This window comes from Girardinichthys multiradiatus, chromosome 21 (genome assembly GCF_021462225.1).
Source record: "Girardinichthys multiradiatus isolate DD_20200921_A chromosome 21, DD_fGirMul_XY1, whole genome shotgun sequence".
Lineage (NCBI taxonomy): Eukaryota > Metazoa > Chordata > Actinopteri > Cyprinodontiformes > Goodeidae > Girardinichthys > Girardinichthys multiradiatus.
This window is the reverse complement of record NC_061813.1, coordinates 13711931-13739557: the sequence shown is the minus strand read 5'-3', so window position 1 is coordinate 13739557 and position 27627 is coordinate 13711931. Positions and strand designations below refer to the sequence as shown.

General features: G+C 37.6%; 1 protein-coding gene across 5 annotated transcripts in view; it reads left to right on the top strand.

Annotated features, from left to right (window-relative positions):
• col11a1a (collagen, type XI, alpha 1a) overlaps positions 1–27627 on the top strand; it is a 119127-nt gene that overhangs the window by 51693 nt on the left and 39807 nt on the right. For all 5 annotated transcript variants that reach the window (XM_047349689.1, XM_047349690.1, XM_047349692.1 and 2 more), the window contains 16 exons: positions 1227–1271; positions 2438–2491; positions 2613–2657; positions 4900–4953; positions 5067–5174; positions 5250–5303; positions 6704–6757; positions 8998–9042; positions 9165–9218; positions 9394–9438; positions 13761–13814; positions 13962–14015; positions 19323–19376; positions 19919–20026; positions 22752–22841; positions 25050–25103. In XM_047349689.1, the coding sequence (XP_047205645.1) occupies positions 1227–1271; positions 2438–2491; positions 2613–2657; positions 4900–4953; positions 5067–5174; positions 5250–5303; positions 6704–6757; positions 8998–9042; positions 9165–9218; positions 9394–9438; positions 13761–13814; positions 13962–14015; positions 19323–19376; positions 19919–20026; positions 22752–22841; positions 25050–25103 (972 nt within the window). The remainder of the gene's footprint in view (positions 1–1226; positions 1272–2437; positions 2492–2612; positions 2658–4899; positions 4954–5066; positions 5175–5249; positions 5304–6703; positions 6758–8997; positions 9043–9164; positions 9219–9393; positions 9439–13760; positions 13815–13961; positions 14016–19322; positions 19377–19918; positions 20027–22751; positions 22842–25049; positions 25104–27627) is intronic.

Here is a 27627-nt window from a genome sequence, read left to right as displayed (position 1 = left end):
GCTATAAAATGAATGGATTAGCACAAATTAGCTGACAATTCTGAAGTAAATCAGAACATTTTCTAAGTCTTACTACAAACCTGCTAGTAGGTTAAATCTGAACAGATGTTACAGTTCAAACAGCTGCATCAGATGGCAAAGTTTTGTCTGTAAAACTTTATGGTGGACTTTCAGGCTGAAGTAACACTTCTCTAAGAATTAGCTTAAAAATTTCCAAAAATGTATGAAACTTTTACTGTGATTTAATAAAAGCAGTAAAAGCTGAAGCATTTGCTAATAGCCTAATGTCTTGCAACCTGTTGAACAGTTAAATGTGTTTTTTTCTAGCTGAAAATAAGAGGAAGTAATTGACCTTCAAAGAGCATCAAGTGTTAAAATGGGTTTAAAGCCTCCTTTATTCATTTATGTGGAGAAAAAGTTAAATATTTCACCAAGATTGAAAGTTATAATGGGAGATGCCTGCTAACAAATGAATGTTTGGACTATCAAGAAAATATAAGTGGTGCCCACTTTATCCTATGAAGAAACATGCAAATAAAGCATATATTTACCCTTTTGGTTTACAGCAAACCCAGACCTGTGCCTTTGCAGTCTCAAGGCGTTTTTCACAGCAGTAGTAAAGGGCCTGTGGGGTTTGTCATCCAGACTTCTTGTTGCACAGAATAGTCCGCCGAAGAAGCAAACACCCTCTGCAGCCCTCAGGCCACAGAGCTCTTTAACTTGCAGCTCTATGCCTCCATGTCACACTTTGATTAAGTAGTGCCAGTTCTACACAGCTGAAGCTTTTCTGATGCGGTAGGAAGCTCAAAACGTAACCTCTCTGCCTTATCACACCAACTAGTTTTCTATACATGAGTTACTATAATAAAATAATTTAATAGTATTAAAAATAATGATTCGAGCATTGCAAAACGTACAGAGTGGAATTTGTGCTTTGGAAAAATTACACTGCGCAGTTCAAATACCTGGGTTATACAATATAAGCTTGTATTGTCTTTGAAAAGGCCAAAATGTCTGATGTTTCATTCATAGATTCTGCAGTATATATGGCCACATTTTGATTTGTAAGGCATCTACAGCAGATAATTAGTGCAGCTCAAAATACTTTCTACTGTTGGCAATACCAGTTCATGTGCATCTCAGAGAGTTCTGAGCTCTGCTGCATAACATTTGGTCACATCACTATGTTCAGCATAACTCTTCTGACCAGTCTGACATTTTTACAGGGTCATCCGGGTAAGGAGGGTCCACCTGGAGAGAAAGGGTCTCAGGTAGGAGCCTTTAAGTGAATCAACTAGAATTGACAATTTGTTTGCAGAGCTGGAAGAAAAAGTAGCAACATGAACCAGAGTCTAAATAGCCTTTTATCCCCATAATTAAACAAATCAAAGTGATGCTGTTTATTACACATTTTTTTGTGGCATGGACTCCACTAGACCCCTGAAGATCTGCTGTGGTAATTGGCAGCTTGTTATCTGATTTGTTAGCTGAAGATCCTTTAAATATCGTGCACTGTGAGGTGGGGCCTCCTTTGTCTTTCACATCCCACATATGTTCTATTAGATTGGGATCTGTGGAGTTTGGAGGCCATATCATCTCCACAAGCCCTCCCTGAACCATGTTCACATTGTGGCAGGATGCATTATTCTGCTGAAAAAGGCACCAGCATTAACTGGCTACAGTAGCTCATCTGTTGACTCTGACTACATGAGCCATACTTTGCCTTCCATGTTCATCAGTGAGCCAATGGCCGGAGTCCCTGTTCGCATGTTCTCCACTGTTCCTTCCTTAAACTATTTTTGACAAAAAAAGAGCCACAGTTTTGGAAATTCTCTGACTAAGATGGACCTTGTCATATTTACTCAAATCCTTAAGATGACCAATTTTTCCAGCCTCTAACACATCAACTATGAGGAGAAAATGTTCCCCTCCTAATATGCACCATGCAACTACTGGTGCCCTGATGAAAAGATAATCAATGTGACTCACATCCCCTGTCAGTAGTCACAATATCATGCCTGATTGGTAGAATCATCAGAAAACCATTGATTTTCTTTATAGGTTTGAAAGTTTGTTTAATAATTGACTGTCTGTTTAGCGACTCGTTAACCTATCCTAAAATTTTCCCTGATTTTGCGAACATTAATAAATTAGATTCCATATTATTCCAGTCTGCTGAGGCCTTTGTTAAGCTTGGACATAAATATATGTAATAATAAAATCTGTTGCCTATGTTTGTCTTTGTACATTTTACATTAAAATGTAAGGTATAGTAAGCTTGCATGTTATAAAATAAGAAAATAATTACCATTAACCCGCTCTTACATAAATGTAATGGGGATCTTGAAACCACGTTGTTGTTTTAAGAAGAATGTTCATTTTAGACTTCTGCATTTAAATGTTCAGCTGTCACTAAATTATAATTATTTCCCTGTAGGGTCCACTGGGTCCTCAAGGTCCTATTGGTTATCCTGGTCCTCGGGGTGTAAAGGTAAGATTGTTTTAATAAATTTGATGAGGCAATGATTTTTATTAGAAATACATCATTTTGGCTTTGATCAACCATTCCTGTATTATGTTATAATTCTCCTCTTTTGGTTCCTGTCTAACAGGGTGCTGATGGTGTTCGTGGTCTAAAGGGATCAAAAGGAGAGAAGGTAAACCCTTGTTCATGAGCCAGTTTTAACTCCTAAGTTAGAACCCAGATTTGTACATACAGGGTTCCTAGTATCTTCAGTGTCTGGATAAGTAATGAAAAATATATTAAGAGTATGGAAAAATATTTGTATTTCCTGACTTTATTATTTATCCCAGTTGTATCCTTAATTCCTCCCTTTCCTGTGTCCTGTCTCCCTTTGCCCCCTCCTTTATCCCTTTATACTTTATCCATTTGTTCTTTCTTCCTTATGTGCTTGGTTTTGTCCTCACTTCCTTTTGTCTTCCTTCCTTCCTGACCTGCTTTTGTTATTCTTTTCTTCCTTTTTTCTTTTATCATTGTGTTGTTCTCTCCTTACATCCATCCTTCCTTTTGCTTTCCCCTTTGTTTATTTGTCCTTCCTCTTTTTCTTCCTTAGTCAATTCCTTTCTTTTGTCTTTTTTGTTTATTGTGTCCATTCTTCCATCTTACCTCATGTCCTTCTTCCTTCTTTGCACCTTTACCTCCTTAATTAATTAGTTCGGTCCCTCGTTCCTTCCTCCCCGTCTGTGGTTTTTGTAGGTACCATATTTAAAGCCTGAACACAGTAGAAATATTTCATTCATTTCTGTATTTTATATATAAACCGACTGAGAACTCTGGACATTTGCTTCTGGAAAAGTCTGGTAAGATGAAAACTTGCTGCTAAAAATGTGGGATGTCATGGCCCCCTTGTAGGTGCTTACAGAGTCTAATTGGACACTGGCTTAACCAGTCAGTAAGTACCATCTCTCTTTATGCCAATTGGTCAGTTGGTGCATGTGGATACATATGATTGGTCGATTGGAATATTTGCTTGATTTTACCTTATATTTAAATACAAGTTAGGTGGTGATTTGTAATGATCCTGAAGAAGTCCACAAGCTGTCTATCAATAAAGTCTGTTCCACGTACTTAAAGTGTTGCGGAAGTTTTCATCTTACCAGCTTGTTTGCCCTCTTCATGCACCTTGGAGGTGGGTGAAGTTGTGCCAGAAACTTTCGGACATCTGGAAAAGTCTGGAATTTTCACATGTACTGTATTGGCCATGTGATTGATGTATCTATCTGCTGTAATCGTAATATAACGACCTCCTTGAAAGAATGAATAGACTGAACAGGTTTTTTTCAGTCTTGACACGACAGACGGCAGAGTGAAGTTCACTCTATGGAGAAAGTAAAAACAGCATAAAAGATGGAAAAAGTTTGAGAGATGCTTGTAGATGCATTCATGTCACCTGTGTTCTGTCTGAAACCCTGGCTGTCTACCTGTCGGCTTTGTTTTGACTCTCCTGAGCTGAAGTGAATGTTCAGAGCAGGCTGAATACAATACGAGGGTCAGTTGATATGCCTCCTCAGAGGATGATCCTCAGTCACTCACTGCTGGATGTGAAGCTATCCTGCTAAAAGCTTTTTTTATGAGAGAACACATCCATCGGTCCCACACTGGTCACTAGGCTGGACAACCTGTGTTAGAATTTAAACCAACTTAAACATTCAAGACTTATTTATAATCAGTACAGTTATGAAGCAAGATAAAAATCTGTTATCCGACTCAAGGGTCTTTTTGCCACTGCAGTGACAGGTATGCATTTGATTTTTGTACTGAATTATTAATGGTAAAAAAAAGGGACCTTGAGGAGAAAAATGTTTTATGAATAAAGGATGTGCTTTACTTGAAGTGTGTATTCAGTCAGTATTCAGGAAGTAAGTTAGCGGCAAAAACATGCTCAGCTCTGCATTATGCATTAGCTGCCTTTGAAATTCCACACGAGATCGACTACAGAAAGAAAAGGTGTCAAAGAAAGGACAGGCCTACGTGGTGCCCTTTAATATTCACATACACATGTCACTCAGTATATATACACTAAAATTGGCAAAAGTATTTGTCTGTCTACTTTTACATGTACATGAACTTTGATGACATTTTATTCTTAACCCCCCGTTGCCAGCAATAGCAACTTATTTGATTAATTTGATTTGATTAACCAAATTATTTGATATTGGAACTAAAAATGAAGTGTATAAAAAGGAAGAAGAGTTTATACTGTAGTTCTTTTTTGCATGAGCTATTCCTTTATTTGGCCACCAGATGGCAGCTTCAGTCCTCAGTTGAGCATCAGGAGTGGTAGATTTAGTTAAGTATTAGCTTTAACTTTATGGTGTTTATAAACTCTTTTTTTTATGAACATTTTAAAGAGGTGACCAAATATTTATTTCTTATAGGGCGAGGACGGTTTCCCAGGTTTTAAGGGAGACATGGGAATCAAAGGCGACCGGGTGAGGAGCTTAAATTAAAGGATAGCTTTGTTACACTTTATAGCTAAAATATTCACTTTACTCTTTGCATTGAGAGAATATTTTAAACATTTTGTACTTTTTGTGGATGACAGGGGGAAATTGGCATGCATGGATCACGTGGAGAGGATGGTCCTGAAGGGCCTAAAGGCAGAGCTGGCCCCAACGGAGAGTCTGGACCCCTTGGTCCAGCAGGAGAGAAAGTAAAGATAGCTCTATTTTTCTGGCTTTTGCTAAATTGGATTTTTGCTCTTACTCATCTTGTCAATGTGTCTCAGGGTAAACTTGGGGTCCCAGGCTTGCCAGGTTATCCTGGAAGACAAGGACCTAAGGTGAGTTTGTGTTATTTTTAACACAAGGAGCATCATAACTAACAAAGCATCACAGTTATCCTGGCATCCTTTGTGCAAAATAGAATGAATCTTCTTCAAATATTGGAGTGTGTTGACATTCAGTACACTTATAAATGGATTTGAAGGTGAGATATTTTAGCAATTTATTTGAAATAATGCCTTACATAGAAGAGGATTATCTGATTCAATAAACACCTCTGACTGTAGAAATATATACTATTTCATAAAAACAGCCAATTATCAGATATAGGATCACAAACAAGCACAAATTAAACAAGTTGACATCTTAACATAGAAGTTTCATTTCTTTTCTTTTATTTAAATAACCTAAAAAAGTCAGTAGATTGCACACAAGCCTGTGCTTACAGGTGTTGCATGCAGAGTCTTTGATCTACAGATGCAACGGTCACAATTTTGTGGTCAATTTCCAATCTGTAGTTTTTATAGATCCTTGACTCACCGATACTAGTTTTAGCCGCTGTAGAAATCTCTTTGAAAACTATAACTTAAAAAGATATAGGAGCAGTACACAAAATACTGTTTCTAGCCTTCCGGCATGTTCAGTCAATACATTTGTATTTTTAGAAGCACAGGTGAGGTCACGTATTTGACATTTCAAACAGTTTTTAGCATCTTATAGTACCAGGTCGCACAGTTATCATGGTGTGTTCCCCATAGAATGTAGATCCTTACCTTCCATCTTAGATTTCCAACAGGTTGTCAACATTTTTAAATCTAGCATTTTGTATGACAGAGAGGTAGACATCTCAAAAGTACAAAACAGAAGCCACTGTGCTCTGATAAGCCTTCCTGTTATCTGCCAAAGTTTCACTATCTAACAGCCTGAATAAACAGCAGAAATGTCTTGACTTGTAAAAATAAAGTTTTGTTTTTCCAGTGTTACTGATACTGAAAATAGCTACATCTGAATCTTCTTCACTCATTGAGGAGTGTTGTTGTCACCTGGACCTGGTAGCACTTACATTTAATGTGTTCACTGAGCGGATTTCTCCGTGCATCTCTAGTTTTGCCCTGTTTAGGGCAAATATGCTCCTTATAATTAATCAAATATGTATTGAGGCTGAGAAATGTCTTCTATGAGTGTTATAACAGTCAACCCTGTGATGGATTAAAAGTCATAGTAGAGGCTCTACAAAAAACAACTCTGGGAAAAAAAGCTTTTTCTCTCATGAATGTGATGGGTTTTACATTTGTTGCTTCAATAATCTGATATAGAGAAGCTTAGTCCTAACAGTGGAACACTCAGAAACATATCTGTAATCTCAGCAGATGAATACAACATAATCCCTTATTGTTATGTATGCACTGACCCATGAAGCCTCATCTCTCATCATGATATCTCCCTCTGATATTGACAGGGCTCGAGCGGATTCCCTGGATTCCCTGGAGCAAACGGCGAGAAAGGAGCAAGGGTTAGAAAACACACATCCATACACTAGCTTGGTAGACTCACTGCTATTGCATAAAAATCTCCATTAAAATGCATTACATAAAGTGTGTTCCATTAAAAAGGCATCTTTGTATAGTAAAAAGGCAGCAAAGGGAATGCTGCTGGAGAGAACAACTCATTTGGAAGCAGTTGTTGAACCCTGAGGCTGAAGTTGTTCTCACAGCCGTTGGTTTGTTCAGATAAAGTTCACAACACAGGTTTAAAGTTGATTATTCAAAAGTGCAACAAACTCTTTAATATTATTTTTGAGTTGTTACCCAAAGTATTTGAGGGGACGGTGCTAAAACGTCATTACTGGTTAAAATTTGATCCTTGTTACCTGTTATCTTGTAGGTTTAATAGAGCTTAACGTTAATTTTAAATGACTGCAAGGTGTGGAGAGACAACGCTGGTAGATAATCATATGTTTAGGAGTTTCTTTAGATGTTTATTCTTTGTTGTCCTGCAGATTCTACATTATAGTAACAAGCCTGCAGTCTGCTTTCTGTGTATTATCATTACATCACAAACTTAGCACCTTGAGTTTGTTGACTGTTCACATCATTGTCTTCAGCATTCTTTGCATCAAAATGACCTGACATGCAGAAACCTGTTGCCAAGAATATGGCAGGTGAAAGACATGGTTTCTGGATCACCAAAGAAATTCAAGGTGGAAGGTTCAGTTACAGTGAAAAAGGCTTTAATATGTCCAGAATCAAGACAGTTTCATGGTTAGTAAGCTATGTTGCCACCAGTGCAGAGCTTGCAAAGATATTTCGACAACAGCCTTATGAGAAGAACTGCTGCATTTTAGTCCAAGAATATATAAAAACTAGCAGGAAATCTACAGAAAGTACAGGGATGGACCTCAAAAGCTTGGTGCAGAATTATTTCCTAAGATAAATTCTTCTTTTAATAGGCTGAGAACATTTAGAAAGCGTTTGCCTAAAGAAGAAAAATCAACCAGTACCATAAGCACTGTGTCATACAACAGCTATGACATGAGAATAAAGCACCCTGATACACTCCATGTTTGCAGTTTCTTCTAATCCAAGAAAATTAGCTAACCCACCATCCTGCCCAAGAGCATTGTCATGAGTGGGACCAAATTAGTACAATAACTATTTCTTCTGACCATCAAGGTACAGCATAATGGTGCATGGTGTCACAAAAGTGATTAGGTGGCTGAATATTTCATGACATTGGGGTTTTGGATCCAGGGTCAGGAAACTCCACAGATTTAAGGCTAACTGAGCACCACTGATCAGCTATCAACAAGTTAAGATGTGTTTATAAACATGGCAAAAAATTGTGAGAAATAAATAGAAGAATGGACCCCAATCAGTTTTAGCACAAATGTCCATATGCCAGAACGAAGAGGTTAACTCCCCAAATATGGATTCTAACTTAAGTTTGAATCTGTTTCTAAAAATGTTTGAAACTATTGAAAAGTTTTATGTGTTCTTCATAAAACCAGCCAAACCCTTCGCCTGTCACTCCATATAAACAAATAAATCTGCAACCTGGCCACAGATAATTGCTGTTGTATATTTTATAAAACAAGAAAATCTTGTTAGGCAACGTAATTAGTTCATTTTTATTCTTAAGCAAGGTTTAAAAGTTTTTTTTGATGAATAGCAGTTAATTTAAAGTTAAAGTTAATGAGGAGATAAGGATGATGATTTTTCCGCTCTTAGCTGTAAACCTGACTTCTTCTGCACATCTGAACTGCACACTGAATTAATTATTTTTCGAAACTTTGAAGCCCCAAAATGTGACAGTATTTTGTCTTTTGTTTTCAGTTTTGATGAAAATTTGACTTGACGTGCAAAAGTATACAAACAAGCAGAATAGAAGGATGTTCTTTTCTTTAACACTTTGAGACTGTCTTGGCTCTTGTTGTGTATGTGGGCTCTGCAGTGCACTAAACAGCTCCACCCACACACCGTTCCCTGCAATGCGAGCCACCTCATTGTTGGCATTTTTAAACAACATACTGATTAAGCAAACAAAAACACTTCAGCAGGTTTCGGCATACAAGTTGTTTTACAGGTTTCTTATCAAAGATAGCTACGATTCTGCTTTAGTGCATTTGAATCCAATGCAGACCACTAAAAATGACCTGGTTTTGTTTAATCTAGATGCTATCAAATTAAATCAGTGACTTTTTTGTAGGACAAGCCTAATGTGTGGCTGAACTATTTTGTTTTGGGTATTTAACAGGGCATTGCTGGTAAATCTGGTCCTAGAGGACAAAGAGGTCCAACGGTATGTCCTCCTCCTTTAATGATTTATTTACTAATTATATACTATCCAACAATCTGGAGGCAGAATCTGGGTCATATAAAGGAACTGTTTCTCTCCTCATCGCTCCCTCTTCCTCTTTTTAGGGTCCTCGGGGTGCTCGTGGAGCCAGAGGTCCAACAGGAAAATCCGGTCCCAAGGTAAACCTATCACACCAAAAGATGGGGGTTTCATGGAGTTAAACAGAATATATTACTTTGATGCAAAATGTAAAATAAAACATGACATTCTGCTGCTCCCATCGAAGCCTGTTCTAAATATGTTCATATTCTAACTAAATGTTAACCAGTAACGATGTGATGTTGTGTGTTGCAGGGCACAGCAGGCAACGACGGCCCCCCTGGCCCGCCTGGCGAGAGAGTAAGTCTACAACACACGTAGTTTGTGTTTTTTTATGCGATGATGATTCAGCTGGTTGTTTTCAGTTCTATGGACCCGGTGCAGCGTGACGTCACAACTGGCAGGGCTGCCCCTCGGTCTCCCTATGGTCGAAAAAAGAGCTCCGCTGCTGTTTTAAAGCACAGGATTAAACTGTTGTAAATAGTTCAAACACTGTAAAGCTGTTGCTTGCATTGATATACGCTACGTTTTTATTGAGAAATCAGTCAATCAAAGCTAGGTTGGTAGAGAGCTGCTTAATACAGAGACACCAGGGACTAACAAGGCCTTCTGAACATAGTCACATATGCCATCTGCTTTCTGCTACAGGGATTACTTCAGCATTTTGTTTAATTTTTGTGTTAACTTGATAACTTAGCCCTGCAGTAGCACACAGAATATAACATTTAAAGGCCACTGAGCTGGGGCTCATAGCCGCCATCTGTCTACCCACCTCAGCAGCTTGGAGAAGCCCCTGATCAGAGGGTGTGGAGTTGGCTGGGGCATAAAGTGTGTGTTTCTTATTGAAAAATAAGATGAAAAGTATCAGTTAATCTTCGAATTTCGTTAATTTACACCGCTTTTGGATTTTTGTGGGTGTCAGCGATTATTAAAGCTGTTTGTGATTAAAATACCACAATCCATGTAATTCTACAGTCCAAATTAACATTGACAGCTGCCCCAGACCCTGATGACAAATCCGTCCATCCATGTCCATGGTTGATGAGGGTGGTTGGATATTATCTAAGGTCATTTTTATAATACAGTGCCTTCACTGGCTTCTCACATTGCAATATCTCCTGAACATGCCCTAAGTGAAAACCATTTTAATGTTCGACAGCTTGTCCACTTCCAGTCTCCAGTGCATAAAGTCTCAGGTAGTGAATAATTTATTATTGTGAATTAGTGAATAATTTAATTTAAGTGTTAAATACAAAACTTTTGTCCACTTGTTGAGCACCCATTTCCACCACTTACTCAGGTTTGAATATGGATTAAGCAACACAGATTGGTTAATTCTTAACAATACATATTTTAACCATGAAAATTGTTTAGAAATTTGACCTGCCGTTTTTAGCTGAATCCCATCTTTATGAAATACAAAAGATGTCTCTGTCTGCATCATTGAAAATCTACCAAAACAATAAAATCATCCAAGTTATGGGACAGAGGTATCTGTACAAATAAAATTAAACTAAAAACAGTTGCAGTATATTTCCTTTTCTCCTTTACTACCCAGAACATAACTCATTAGCTTGTTTCTTATTTGTGTTCCCCTTTTAAATGTGATTACACTATATCACAGAATATTGAAATCTTGAACATTTTAAACGAATAACATTTGTGTCCTATCTAAGGACTTTATAGAAGCTGTAAGCAGCCTTTCTGTGACTGATCAATATTCTTTATATAACATGCCGAAGATGTCACACCATGTTTATGTGACGGACTCAATAGATCCTTACATAAACAGTGACATACCTGAAAAGCTGCCTACATTCCCAGCTGGATCCGAGACAGACAGAACTGGACTCTTCCAAAGGATAAAACAGCTTCTTCCTGTTAGCTGAAGTCTAACTCTCGTTTGGCAATTGGTAATTTCCAACATGCCTCAGGAGAAAAAACTGATTCATTTCCAGATGCCTTTTAGACATGTTGTGCTTCTTCTAACCCCATTTTTAAATCACCTTTATGGATACAGAAAATAGAAAACTGAGTCTTCTTAACTCAGTAACATCTTCATCATGAATCTTTGTATGGTGTTTCCTGATCACAAAAAAAGATTTTAGTTTCAAACTGGCCGATCAGAGTTGATCAAGTATAAAATTGACTCATTCTGGCCACCAGCTGATTTTTCTGAAAGTCTTTAAGTTTAAAATGTTAATTAAAGGTGAATCTCGGTATCAGATGTTGTTGGAATAGCTACATTAAGCTCAAGCCAAATCAGAGTTATTGGACCAACAATAAGCAGGCACCTACTGTAAATAACTTTTGGTATTTCTAATGGGCCATTCAAAAGACACTTTTTTCTTTTTTATATTAAGGAGCTTTCTCAAAACAACAAAAACCTGAGGAGAGATTTAACTAAATCAATATAATTGTCCTCTGAGTTCAGCTCTATAAGTTCTATACTATCAACGTTTTTGATTTTATTTTTCCTTATAGTCTCTTTGATCCAATTCTCAATAGTTGTATTCCCAATACAATAATAAAGAGTAATAAAGAGTATTTCTCCAAAAAAAAAAAAAAAAAAAAGAAAATGCTCCCAATCAAAACCTTTTAGCCCTAGGTGGCCACCTCAGTAGCAAAGTTAAAGAAAATGAGTTGCCTCACAATAAAAGTCTCCCAGCAGTGAAGCGCTGTATTTAATACCTTTGATTCAATTTTCCAAGATTTCCAGCGTTGTTCTGGTGCACTTTGATTTTGCTCTGTAAAAGAGAAATGTGACATTTCAACGTGACTCTTGAGAGAAAAGCCACAAAAAACCCAGCTTTGACAGATAAATCAGCTACCTCAAGTGCTCCATTTGCATTAACATTTGCATTTTTAGTGCTGAAAGGGGAGAAGGAGTCATCCTTAAAAACCCTACAAACTGGGATATATACCAATTCATGGAGGCAGAACCTAAAATGTTGAAGGATTACCCAACTCTATAAAAGCACCTTAGTCAAATCGGGAGTTGTCGTTGTCAGTGGCCAGGGTAAATTGCATTTCAATGCAGATAAAGTCCAGTATTTTTTCCTTATACTTCATCTTAAAGCTTGTGATGGTTCTTTACATAGTAAATTAGAATCATTTTTATTTACTCTTGTGAAAAAAAAAACAGTTTGCAAACTACCAAATCTTTAATATCAGTAAAAAAAAAAGACTCTTTCTTCTGTTTATTGATTAAAGGTTTGCACTGGAGCCCTTTAAAACTTCTTAAGAAGTGCTCTTCTTAGCATTTTGATGCAGATGCTGATAGTCAGCTATCAACCTTTTCAGCCCCGTACTGTGATTCTCCATGGGCGGAGGGCAATTCTGGGATTTAAAGATGTGGCATATCCGTTGGCTAAACTGGAAGGTCATAAACTCCTCAATCCTGACAGTTTATACCCCCTTGACACTATAAGGCAAGAGAATAAAATGAGAGCTGATGACAAAGATTGTCTTTAAATGTCATATCAGGATTAAAAAATCTAAATTATCTTACATTTCTGCTGTTTAGTGAGACTTAAGTATTGTTTTGTCAAATCCTTTCTCTTTATGAAAAGTTACAGATTTTTTACATATAAAATAACTAAATAATACACAGTATGGTTTGCAAATTACTAGCATGATCTTTTTCACATTTTGTCACCTTTTTTGGAATTTGTATTGACAGATCAAACACAAATTTGAAAAACTATTACATAAAACTATATATATACTACTATTACTAGGAAATTATTTACACTGGATTTTATTTAGTGGTATCAGGGTAAAAGGGGTTGAATACAAATGTGTGCCAATATTCACAGTACTATCACAATAATGCTCAAAAATTTCTTAAAGTTAGTGCATATATGTAATGGTAAATGGACTGAATTAATATAGTGCTTTTTCAATCATACCAGATCACTCTAAGTGCTTCACACTAGAGCCACATTCATCCAGTCGCGTTCACATTCATACACCGATACGCAGATCGGTAGGCAACTTGAGGTTAAGTGCCTTGCCCAGGGGCACATCGACATATGGTAGGAGGACGCTGGAACCAAACCCACAACTTTCAGATGGCAAAACAACTACTCTACCCATTGAGCCACAGTCGCATCATAAGCTACGTTTGCAGCATGGCCTTTTTTACAGCTGTGTGATGGGAGTCATTAGGGGCCCACAAGAAGAAAACTATCATCTGGTCTAGTTTTGCATTGAGACGAACAGTTTTTTATGTTAGGGTTTGACTTCAGCCGGGTTGATAAAATAAGATGTGACAAGTAGTCTTATAACACGTTATGCTCTCTATGTTACCTTTCATAGTTCTGCACTCGTTACTTTTCTCTCTGACCAGTAGAAAATAAAAGTTTTCGAAAACTCTTATTTATTTTGTCAGTCATAAAAACAGACAGAAATCTCTGTATTATCATATTTGAGATATGATTTTAATTGTTAATGGTATAGCTTTTATTTTTTTATACAGAGTTTGGTTGAATCAGCTATAATATACCCAGCAGTTTTCCAGATTTAAAACTCCTTCATTGTTTTGTTATTGCATGTTACACTAACCCATATTAAAACTGCACTGTTTCTTTATTAATAGGTATTTTGTTTGTTGGTTGCAGGGACCTCAAGGGCCTCAGGGACCAGTGGGCTTCCCTGGACCAAAGGGCCCTCCTGTAAGTAATATTTGTTTAGCTTCCCATAAGAACCATCTCAAGAGCATATGACCAGAAGGGCTTTTGTGTGACCAGTATTGATTTATAAATATTATGGTCATGAATGTAGCAGTTATTGGTTTGTAATAAATGTTTTTTTCCTAACAGGGACCACCTGGAAAGGACGGGCTTCCTGGACACCCTGGACAGCGTGGAGAGACGGTGAGGACAGGACAAACTATTCTGTTTTAGTTGTCTCTTAGTCTATGTTTAGGGACAACCTCAGACTTCTTCAGTAACTCATAATCTCAGCATTGTATTTGGTTTTTTTGGGCATTAATTGCAAAAATTTATTAAATTTTTTCCACCATACCTTTAAACTACAAAACAGTGTCTGATGGAGCTTATTGTTGAAAATAATTTGTAAACATTTCTAGCAATCATAAAGCACCCTCCACATTTATTGACACCATAAGATAAGATAAGATAAGATAAGATAAGATAAGATAAGATAAGATAAGATAAGATTAGACTTTATTGATCTCACAATGGAGAAATTAACTTGTTACAGCAGCTCTTAGTAACACATAAGTAGGGTGCACACAGTTAGGAAAATGTGCATTCAAAGAAGAATAAGGTAAATTGGCAAAAACAAGTAGTAATAATAGAATAAAAATATACGTATATACAATAAGTTATGTTTAGTGGAAGAAAAAAAAAAAAAAAAACACGTTAAATAGTAATTGTTTTTATAAAATCATCATCAGCAATTCATATAAAGTAAGTGCTAATGAAATTTTATTCAATTTCATTTATATTTATATTTTGTCACTTCTCCTGACTGATACCTTTGTACAAAAATATAATTTTGGTCCTTTGTAACCCTGTCCTTAGCTAAATGAGTCAATGTCAAATAAATCACACAAGGACATCTGAACTTTACTTCAGGTTCATCAGATTCCCTATAAATGATAGCAGGTGTGTTCGTAAGAAAACCGAATGCTGGAATTAATTCAAAAGGCGATTCTAAGTCTTGGTTTAAGGGTGTACACACTTATGCAGCAAGGATGGGATTTTTCACTCAAATAAGGTGTTTGTTTTTGAAGTAATAAAGAATAAATGTGAAGTTAAAAGTGAAACATAAAAAAAAGAAAAAGTGCTTATGTGGAGGACGCTGGATATCCCTTTGCAGAATCTCCATTCTTAAAATAAAAGTAACTGAAATACAGCTGCACCATTTAACATGGAATTGGTTACAGCAGCAACCAGCAGTCACTCCTTTTTTATTCCTAATGACTAAAGAGTCCTTGGGACTCTCCTGCTGTGTCAGTGCATCTTTACTTCAGGTTTAGTAAAGATGCTCTGACACAACAGGAGAGTCCTAAGGACTACTTTTTATAATTACCCCACGGGGAAAAAAAATGCCTGATTCGATCACATCTTGCTGCAATCCCTCGCTCTCACCTTCAATCTCTGTATTTAGTATGTAGAGTACAATAAATTTCACTACAAGCTTGACAGATCATCAACTCTGTTATTAGAGCTTCCACCCCCACCTGTGCCTTTCCTGTAGATAATGTAATAGACAACACACAAGTTCTTCCCTGGCTGCACTGCGTTTCGAGCCCTAATGATTGACACTTATAAGGTGTTAAGGGCTGCAGATTTACGTTCTGGTGAACAGGCAGCGCAAGTGTCCAATATGAAAATGGATCAAGGCAATAAAGATGCTTCCAGGCGCCCAGTCTGAGCAAAACAATCAGAATTTCAGGAAGTGCAAATTCAAGCGTTGATGCTTGCGTCTCCTCGGTTGCGGAGGCTGCGGTGGCGTGGCCTGAAGACATTTCATTGAATAATACATCAGTGTGAATGACAAAGTATAGTGATCAATAAGCCTGGGGACACACTGTATATCAGCCAGGATTGGCTCCTTGAAAACCTGGATCTAAGGCTTTCTCTGGTTTTAGGATGATAAGTTTCAAATCAACTTATCCTCTGGAAATTGCTTATGGATTTGAGAACTGAGGGATTCAGTAATCAAATCAAGCCGGAAAAGTCAAGTGAAAGTCAAAATGAAGAAGCCAGTGTGTGCTCAAAGCTGTTAGTACAGTTTGCTTTAGTGTAATCGCTGTCAGTGGTTCTGAGCTAAACAGATCATTAAGGTGTTTCCTCATGCCGTCCTGTTTGCTAAGGTGATGTGCGTGAGAATCTAATCACGTATTCAATTGATTATGGGATTAGTGTCAAGGATTGACAGCCCTCTGAATACATACACTTTGAACTTTGACACATTTTGTCAATCACAAAACTTAAAATGTATTTTACTAGGATTGTACAGGTCCTTCTCAAAATATTAGCATATTGTGATAAAGTTAATTATTTTCCATAATGTCATGATGAAAATGTAACATTCATATATTTTAGATTCATTGCACACTAACTGAAATATTTCAGGTCTTTTATTGTCTTAATACGGATGATTTTGGCATACAGCTCATGAAAACCCAAAATTCCTATCTCACAAAATTAGCATATCATTAAAAGGGTCTCTAAACGAGCTATGAACCTAATCATCTGAATCAACGAGTTAACTCTAAACACCTGCAAAAGATTCCTGAGGCCTTTAAAACTCCCAGCCTGGTTCATCACTCAAAACCCCAATCATGGGTAAGACTGCCGACCTGACTGCTGTCCAGAAGGCCACTATTGACACCCTCAAGCAAGAGGGTAAGACACAGAAAGAAATTTTTGAACGAATAGGCTGTTCCCAGAGTGCTGTATCAAGGCACCTCAGTGGGAAGTCTGTGGGAAGGAAAAAGTGTGGCAGAAAACGCTGCACAACGAGAAGAGGTGACCGGACCCTGAGGAAGATTGTGGAGAAGGGCCGATTCCAGACCTTGGGGGACCTGCGGAAGCAGTGGACAGAGTCTGGAGTAGAAACATCCAGAGCCACCGTGCACAGGCGTGTGCAGGAAATGGGCTACAGGTGCCGCATTCCCCAGGTCAAGCCACTTTTGAACCAGAAACAGCGGCAGAAGCGCCTGACCTGGGCTACAGAGAAGCAGCACTGGACTGTTGCTCAGTCGTCCAAAGTACTTTTTTCGGATGAAAGCAAATTCTGCATGTCATTCGGAAATCAAGGTGCCAGAGTCTGGAGGAAGACTGGGGAGAAGGAAATGCCAAAATGCCAGAAGTCCAGTGTCAAGTACCCACAGTCAGTGATGGTCTGGGGTGCCGTGTCAGCTGCTGGTGTTGGTCCACTGTGTTTTATCAAGGGCAGGGTCAATGCAGCTAGCTATCAGGAGATTTTGGAGCACTTCATGCTTCCATCTGCTGAAAAGCTTTATGGAGATGGAAGTTTTCATTTTTCAGCACGACCTGGCACCTGCTCACAGTGCCAAAACCACTGGTAAATAGTTTACTGACCATGGTATCACTGTGCTCAATTGGCCTGCCAACTCTCCTGACCTGAACCCCATAGAGAATCTGTGGGATATTGTGAAGAGAACGTTGAGAGACTCAAGACCCAACACTCTGGATGAGCTAAAGGCCGCTATCGAAGCATCCTGGGCCTCCATAAGACCTCAGCAGTGCCACAGGCTGATTGCCTCCATGCCACGCCGCATTGAAGCAGTCATTTCTGCAAAAGAATTCCTGACCAAGTATTGAGTGCATAACTGTACATGATTATTTGAAGGTTGACGTTTTTTGTATTAAAAACACTTTTCTTTTATTGGTCGGATGAAATATGCTAATTTTGTGAGATAGGAATTTTGGGTTTTCATGAGCTGTATGTCAAACTCATCCGTATTAAGACAATAAAAGACCTGAAATATTTCAGTTAGTGTGCAATGAATCTAAAATATATGAATGTAAAATTTTCATCATTACATTATGGAAAATAATTAACTTTATCACAATATGCTAATATTTTGAGAAGGACCTGTATGTGATCGGCCAACGCAAACTAGTACATACTTATAAACTGGAAGGAGAATGATAGATGATTTTTAAGGTTTTTTACAAATAAGAATCTGAAAAGCAAAGCATGTATAATTAGCTCCTCCGATACCCCTAAAGTAAACCATGTGCCTCTGGAAGTCGCCTAATTAGTAAATAGAGGGTTTCTACTTTGTGGAGCACCTGAGATAAGAGTCATGGGATCTACAGAAGATCAGATGTTTGTTTTGCTGGTGAGATCAACTAGGAACTCCAGACTAAACTGAGCCTTCATGGGGCAGGTGCCACATTTATACTATTGGATTGGAAATGTTTCCTGTAAATGTCACACATTTCTAGAAATAGAACATAATTATGTTCTAGTCTTCTGCTAAAAATGTAAAATCTCTTACAATTTGTCTTCAAAAGTTTCAACAGAGACATCAGAATAGTATGGAAAGAAAGCGTAGGAAGTGAGAAGCCCGGGATTGTGTGTTTTTGAAAAAAATATCACCTAGCATGAGATTATTTAACAAAATAGCTTTTCAAGGGCCTTTAAAATTAGCAAGGGACCTGTGCTGCCTGTGGAGTATTTGTCCTGGCTTTTAGGCCTTGTGTAGTTATACCATTAACAAGCAAACCTGAATGAACAAAATTGCCCATTTTTGCCCAATTACTGGGAACGTTATGTTGCTTATTGTTCAGACCGGAATGCTAATGCATCTTTGCTTCTAGCTATCCCCACTACCAAGAGGTATTCTTGTCTTTTTTAATGGCATGTCAAATAGTGTACTTGTCTTTTATCTAATTTCTTATTATTATGCTGTACTGGTCTTTGTGTAGTCCTAACCTCATAAGCTGCAAGTATTATATATCAAATTTATTCAGTAAATCAGTGAGAAAATGTTTTCTGTTTATTTTGCACTCACACTTTCGAATATACCGTAGTTTTAAACAATCTGAAATCCTCTAAATCCTTGAAAATCACATAAATTGAACTTATTTCAAAGGTTTGTCAAATCTGTTGAGATCCTTGCTATGAAGAAGAAAACGGGACTTTAAAAGTTGCATGGCAGCTTTAAAAGTCACTATAAAGAACTCCTTAGCAGAGAAAAATATACTATAACATTTCAATAGAAACATGTTCTGTCATCAGCTTTGCTGCAGCCATGCTTTTCGTTTTGAATTCAGAAGATTAAATCATCTAGAAGAATGAAACCACAGTTTCTACTCTATTCAGAATCTCTGCTGTTCAGTTTAATGCATTTAAACAGTTCAGAGTTAACTGGAGAAACTTAGTGTTAAGTGTATTTTGTCATGTAATTTTGATTATTTTTATATCACGGAAATACTTTCATTTAATTTATTAATTCTATTTCATGTTATCATTTTTTGGTTGAAATATAACAACCCATGCCATGCAACTTTATTTATTTATTCCAAACATGCATAATGTGTACCATTTTACCGCTTGGTATATATTATATAGTACTTATGTTAAAGTGTCAATATATATTCCTACTATTTATTATTTACACTATTTACAGATTCAGATCAATAATAATTTGTCGTTCCACTTTTTGATTCCAGGGATTCCAAGGAAAAACTGGCCCTCCAGGACCAGGAGGTGTTGTTGGGCCTCAGGTAAGACAGACATTTTCCAACAATGGAATTATTCCCTTTTATGATTATATGTATTATGCATATGAATGTATATGAATGTATTAAGCTGTAAAGGAAAAATTATCCATTACAGTGATGTGTCCAAAATCTTTAATAATTAGTATTTCATTAGAAGGGGAAAGTTAAAGAGAACGAACATCCTGACATGAGAACAAGAGACAATTTTCTTCTTAGTCTGTTAAGATCCACACAATGTAAGCAAGATCACCACACATGGACAAACATGCAATAGATGTAAAAGTGTAATAACTTTATCAAGGGGATGTTTTCATTCTTTAAAATAAAACATTGAGGATTGCATGAACATATGAAAATCTCATTAACAAAAAGTCACAAAGTTACTTCCCCATATTTATTTATAATGCAAATGTACCATCCAACTGAGCAGAAGTCTTTCTTGTTAAATAAGCCTTTTATGAATGCATTAAAAAAATCGAATGAGTCACATTGTGTTTTTTTCATATTGAACTGAAAATAATAATCTAAACATGTGATCATCTAAGGGACCCACTGGAGAGACTGGTCCTGTTGGTGAGAGAGGGCATCCCGGACCCCCAGGCCCACCTGGAGAGCAGGGTCTTCCAGGCGCTGCTGGCAAGGAGGGAGCCAAGGTATGGTTCCAGAATAAAATGCTGAAGGGGGGAAGAGTCTAAGACCTTTAGGATCCTCTTGCGTTTACCTGTGTAATCAAAACCCATTACCATATTTAAAAGGAAGTAGACAAAACATTTTCCTTTTAGTTTAGGTACCTTATGAGATGGGCTCAGAAGGGTGTTTCACAGAGAAATCAAACACGAGGTCTGAAAATTTTGCTTCTGCTTGCTATTCAGTGTATACACTTCCAAAGAATTATGCTCTTACGGTTGAAAAGTCAGTGGATAACTGAATGGTTTGGATTATTGTCTAAGAATGCAAAAATATGCAAAAAGTGGATTAAACCAAAACCAGACCTCATCAATTGCAAGATTCTCACCTATCCTTTGTGTTCAAGTAGCTGAGATCTTTTCATTCCCTCTCTGTCCATCCCTGCTTGGTAATTTGGAGCCCATTAGGAACAGAGAGCACACATTTTGTAAAGTAGTGCCATGACCAGCTCCAGAACAGCCCCTGATTCCCAGGACCGTTCAGCATCCCCCGCCCACCTCCCTCAGAGCTTCTTATTTTCTTCCTGTCTTCTCCAAGCTGACACTTTAATCAAGTCAGTCGGCTAAGTCCAAACGCTGAGCCACTCACCGGCCCGCTTTCCTCCCACTCTGCTCAAACCTATGCATCAGTATGCCAGTGTTATTTTGTTGGGGCCTTGGCAGCAGAGACCAAATCTTCTAATACCTCACAGGCCCACTCATCTGGGCTTCACAGTGTGCAGATAAAGTCAACCTGCCAACACACACACACACACACACACACACACACACACACACACACACACAAAGAAATAAAAGTTTCTGCAAAATACTTTTTTTAATGCATTCAAATATTAATGTTCTAGAAAAGCGGTATACAAAATAGAGTTGTTTTTAGTATTTTGTTCTTTGGAATAAAATATAAAAGAACTGTTAAAATAAAGTGTTTAAACAGTAGAAATTTTGTTTTATTTACTTTATTGCTATAAAGACTGTTCGTTTCAGTGAAAATGTTTTTTTCTAAATATCTATTGACTAAATGTTCACACCATGGCTGTTTATGTAAAAACATTATTGGATTCAGTAAGACCTGTTCGTTGACGGTGTTGCAGCAGTGTTGATGAATAGAATATCAAACATGCTTCAGGTAAATGCAACTAATGGGCCATTAGGGTTTGTTTGGGGCTTTGAAACATGTACGCCTCTATTCCTGGAGGAAAGTATAAAGCTATTAGTTGATACAAAGTCTAATGCAGTGTTCAGTGTAGATTACAAAATATACAATCTGTGTAGACCTGACGATTTTCAAGTTCTGCTTGAGTAAAATGGAGTTGAAATATACCAGATGCAGAAGAAATAAAGATAATACCAACAGTAATTCATGGCTAAAAAAAAAAGTAAAGTTACATTAAACCTATATACAGTCATATTTAGTAAATCAGAATATGCATTCTGAAAAGCCTCATTTGTTAGATAAAAATTACCTACTGAAAATAACTGTTTATAATGGATTTAAAATCATGTTGTTGCTTTTATGAATTCCAAAAAATATGCTTATGATTGTAAACGTTCCAATGGATCCTTAACAGGTTAATATGTATTTGTGTAATATGTGAAAAAGATCTATTTGCTTTTCAGATTCCATTACGAGTTACTACAGTCTATTTGCGTTGACAACGTTTAAGAATTTTATCCTTTGTTAAACTTATAACTTTAATTAGTGCATTTTATGTGAATTAATCGGTTGCATAATTCAACTAGAAACACCATTCTGACTTGGTTCCTTCGCTTAAATGTTTTGCTCATAGTTTTAATTAATTAATATTATAAAAGTAAAACATTTTTTCTCTTTCACTTTCACTTTCCCCCCTTCTGTGAGACGAATTGTGACCTGACATAAAAACAGATGCAATTTGTTGCCCTCTCTTGGGCCTGATGGTCGCGGTTGTGTTTATATGTATTTAGTGTAACTTGCTTTGTAAATCTGGTGCAGAAAAGAAATAGCAGGAGCAAAACAGGTGCACTGATTCATGAATTGCCATTCTCTGGGTTTGTTGGTGCACAGACTGAGCCGGTTGTACAGGTATGGTTTAGTATACAACCAGTAGCAGTTCTTACATGAATGGCACCCTGCTCCCATTCCGCCTCACACCAACACCTGTTGACTTTCATGACGAAGTACAGTATATTCTGCAACAAGGAAGAAAAAATACACTTTTAATATAACTTGCTAAAAAAATTAGGAACTGAAAAATGTTACTTGACTCAGTATAAGGCGGTCTGTTTAGTGTTTGTGCAAATAGAATTTATGATTTCATAAAGTTTGTTGTGGAATTATTTAGTTGAGGTTTCTCTTTGAACCAGACATGATCAAATGCAGTTAGAACTGCTTTAACAACAGAAATATCAGAGACGAACCGCATCATCATCCACAGCGGTGTACAGCAATATGTTCTTAAAGTAAGTTACGTTAAATATGTCTGATTGGACCACTGAATGGATGTGCAAATAAGAAATAAAAAACACTCTCTGTCCACACAAATAATCTTTTTGTGTCGTTGCTCCTTATTACAAAATACAGTTTAAGTCTGCCACATGCATATTTTATATTTTAATTATATTGTATGTTTGCAAATCACAGCTGGTTAGAATCAAACTGTTGATTGTGTGCAACTTTGTGAATAACAATAAAACGCTTTTTCTGTGTATCTAGGGTGATCCTGGACCACAAGGCTCCCCTGGTAAAGACGGTCCCCCAGGCCTTCGTGGGTTTCCTGGAGAGAGAGGTCTACCCGGTGCTACGGTAAAAACTGAATTTCGCCTGCAGCTATTCATCATAGTTTTACTCTACATGCATTTGCTGGTAGAACGTGATAGACCACAGCTACATAACAAATGAACCCACACCTATCCAGAGCTGTTCACTTCATTAGAGGCAGCAGCCCTGGAATTCACTTGTAGCAATCAATCCTGTGAGAGGAAATCCAAAGTGACATCTAACAAATGAGCAGGCAAGTTTCTGCACTGCTCCACAACCACAGAATCCACAGCTTGAACCGCTGCAGTGGATAATGGGCCTCTTTTAGAGAATTTGGGGTTTGTTAGGGACGTATTTTGAAAAGTCTCTACCCAGTTTAACTCAAGGACTTCAATCGTTTTCATTTGTCAGTGCCAGCATTTTGTAAGGAGCAGCATTTGTTTCTGCATGCGTTATTTAGTAAATAAATTATTAAGTCAAAATCTTGGCAATTAGACTGGAGTGGCCGGGAATGGATACACTGTTGGCAAACAAAAGGTTTCCTCAAGGTCAGGCATACTCTGCAAGACAGCGGCATGCCTGATTGTTTTCTGCCATTGTAATTTAGCCCAGCACACAGTCACAGCCTGCAGAAACTCATTACCCATAAAGCCATGTGCTGCTCTGTTGCTTACTGGGGAGCTGCACCCGCAGACACTAACACACATACACACACAAATGAATTCACCTATGCAAGTATGTGTTGGTCACTGATAAAGATATAAGATTGCCCACCCCATGCAATGTTTTCTGCACACAACCACAGAGTCAGGAATATGAATTTGAATTGTTTATGTTGTGTTGCATACATTGTGGTTGTTCTAGTTCATCATTTGTATGCCTTCTGGATTTTTCCCACTCCACTCTAACCTCAGCATCCAGAGAGGCACATGTATTAAAACATATCGTGTGTTGGACTCTGAAGAAAAATACACTGGCTCAACTTTAAAAAAATGTGGGATTAATATGACAATATTCTGCATGGAGATGTTAAAGGATATCCAACTTTACCCCTACGAACTTATCATGTTATAAAACCAACACAATTTAAAAAGATACAATGTTTAATTTATCCAAATCAGACAAATTTTATTTTATTTATTTAAGTTGTTAATTTAATTTGTCCAACTTACTTTATAAATTTACTTTAATACATTTTACTTACAAAAGTCAGCGCAGGTTGGTTCTGTTAATTTAGTTTTGGTTCCAACAACTTAGATTACTTAAATTTCAACAAGTACAAAAACCAACATTGGCAGTTCTTGCATGAATGGCGCTCCTCCTTCTGCCACACCCTAACCAATTAAATTGCAGGTAATCATCTACATTTCGAGGTGGGATAAAAGACATTGCAGCTTCCTACAGAGGATATAAGAATAGTCTCCGTGTTCTCAACAGCAAGCAGGCTGTGACATCTCATTAAGTGCACATGCAGAAACGCAATAGAAAAATGTTAAAGAAGCAATTAACTTATCATTTATATATGTTTTTTTTTATGTGAGGGTTTGTGTGCTCCTGTTTCTAATGCCACCCTGGGCAACTGCCCACTTAGCCCGTATCCCATGTAGTAAATATTTACCTGCACTCAGCTTGATACAACTAATATATTTTAAACAAAGTAATGAAAAAGAGCCCTCATGAGCCATTCAAGCCTCAAATGAAACCCAGCAATTGTTAGGTGTCCGACTGTAAAGTAAAATTACATCTTCCTTTTTCAAAGGATTAAGTACGCACATTAGAAAATTAGGGTTAACAAACTTGATATTTTCCTATTGTTAAGTGAACTCAAAACTGTTTCATATTTTTGAAGTAGCTTTCTGGATTTTTGTTTGGACTCACTTCTTAAGATAATACACTATGTGTCAATTCATCAAAATGCTTTTTATTTAAAGCTGTTCAAACCAACCCCATTAAATCTTTTTTAGAATGATGATTTTTAACCTGCCTACTACCTTTTTGGACTTTTTATTCATGCCAATGGTCTGCTGAAATGGAAATGTCAATAGTAATTCATGGATTAGTATGTGGAGAGTAAAAGCACTGAAAGCACTTTTCTTGCAGTGTCGGGATTAAGTGACAAACCAGTAAACCGATGCAGACAGTTGCAGCTCGACTGGCATTTAATGAAACTTGTGCTGAAATCTCGCATGTAGATCGTACATGTGGCTGACACAAAGACATTAACGGTCAAATTTGTTTCTCTCTTCATTTCAGGGCCCATCTGGTCTGAAGGGTGGAGAGGGGCCCCAGGGTCCACCTGGTCCTGTTGTAAGTACACCGACACTGTGCTCTGAGTTTTTATTCCCTGATTTAACTTATTTGCTGACTATATTGAGGTGACTGTGGCTCAGTAGGAAGAGTAGTTGTCTTACAATCAGAAGGTTGTGGGTTCAATTCCAGCTTCCTCCTGCCATATGTTGATGTGCCCCTGGGCAAGGCACTTAACCTCAAGTTGCCTACTGCGTATTGGTGTATGAATGTGTGAGCATTAGTGAGTGTGATTGGGTGAATGTGGCACTAGTGTAAAGTGCTTTGAGCGGTCTATATGACTGGAAAAGCGCTATATAAGTTCAGTCCATTTAAAAGTGATTTGTACCATATAGATAAAAAAAAATCTGCTTATGTATCATTGTAGTTTCAGGCTATGGTCTCAGAAGTGAGTGTGGTATATTTATTCTCGTTTTTTAGCGTTGTCTATCATCGACTCAGGTCTGACTGATATCATGTTCTGCTGAGGCTGGACTGAACTGTGAAATTCACTCACTGTGCAAGTTATAGAGTGCCTTGGGAAAGTTTTTATACGCTAACAATTTGTCTTGTTACAACCACAAACTTCAGTTTTCTCAGGATTTTTTTTGTCATAAACCAAAACAAAGTATTTCAATGTACAAGCATAACTGTGAAGTCAATTGTCAAAAATCAGTGTAACTGATGGCCTTCAGAGGTCACCTAATTAGTATACAAAGTCCACTTGTGTACAGTGTAATCTCCGTACAAATACAAATGGTAAATTAACTTAATTTATATAGCACCTTTCTAGTCATGCTGACCATTGAAAGCACTTACTTTGCATTAAGTGTGTTGCCCAACATGTAGTTGGGGGGAGTCTGAACTGAAACCCATCACCTTCTCACTGCAAAATAACTGCTCTTCCCACTAAGCCAGCATCCCACAGAGCACTATTTAACCATCATCCGCAAATGGAAAAATTATGGCACAACTGTTAATGGTTGGAGAGCATTAATGGGGGGAACAGTCTAGAGGTCCATGGGAACTCTGGTAGATCTGTACTGAATACCTACAGTATAAAAGCTATTGTTAAAAAATTTCTTAATACGTCTCCATAAAGCTAGCTTTAAGTCATGCACTGGGCAAAGCTAACATGTGGAAAAAGGTGGCCTAGTCAGATGAGACCAACATTAAGCATCTTGGCCATTTTGGCAATTTCTATGTGTGGCAGAAAATAAACATTGCATTCCACCCTGAACACACAATCCCTACAGCATAGTATGGTGGTGGCAGCATCATGCTGTTGGGATGCCTTTTTCATGACAGATAGAGAATCTGTTTAGATAGGAAAATGGATGGAGCTAAATACAGAGCAATTCTGGAACCTGTTAGAAGCTGCCAAATAATACCAACAAATCACACAGAATTTTGTGGTTGCAAAAAGGTGAAAAAGTCCAAGGGTTATAAATACTCTGGTAAGATACTGTATGCATTTCTCATGTACATCACTGGTTTCGCTCTTACGAAAAGCAAAAGAAATCTTGGAATGCAGACAGTGATTTTATGATAAACAGGAGGGGATATTAAATGTACTGAATAAATTCATTTGCTCTGGGTCAACCAAATAGATGTCATGCATTCAAACTCATTAACTCATATCTTCTGTGAATGATCTAATATTAATTCCTGCAAAACGGTAGCATATTGGATCAAGACAATTTGCTTTTTTGCCTCCTGGCACACAAACAGAGATGGAAACAAACAAATACAATCTGATCAAAACCACGCAGCCGTGAAGCTTCCATATGCTGAGTCAAAATATTGTATAAGCCTGGGAGTTCCTCCTACACATCCCAGATTAATCCCAGAGGTTTCATCCCGGGAGTGTATACATGCTCTTTTCTTGATCTTTTTTTAAAGATCAAGCAAAGACTGTGATTATGGCGCCGTTTAGTTCACCTGATTTAAACAGAAGCACTGCTGCCTTACAGCAAGAAGGTCCTGGGTTCGACTCCCGGGCTGGGGGTCTTTCTGCCTGGAGTTTGGATGTTCTCCCTGTGCATGCGTAGGTTCTCTCCGGGTACTCCGGCTTCCTCCCACAGTTCAAAAACATGACTGTTAGGTTAATTGGTCTCTCTAAATTGCCCTTAGGCATGATTGGGTGTGTGCATGGTTGTTTGTCATGTGTGTCTCTGTGTTGCCCTGCAATGGACTGGGACCTGTCCAGGATGTACCCTGCCACTGTCACGTAGACTGCTGGAGATAGGCACCAGCTCTCCCGCGACCCACTATGGAAGAAGCGAGAATAGAAAATAGATGAATTTACATCTAATTCTGCATCTAATTCAAATTGCCTAATTTGCCACTGAAAATGCTCTTACTTTATGAAACTGTTTATGAGGGTTCCTACACATTTTTTATTTTAAAAATACCTGTTCCTGCATTCCCTTTCCTATTGTTGAAGTGTAAATAAAGTTTACTATGAGTATTCTGAACCATGAATATACATGGATGGATGGATGGATGGATGGATGGATGGATGGATGGATGGATGGATGGATGG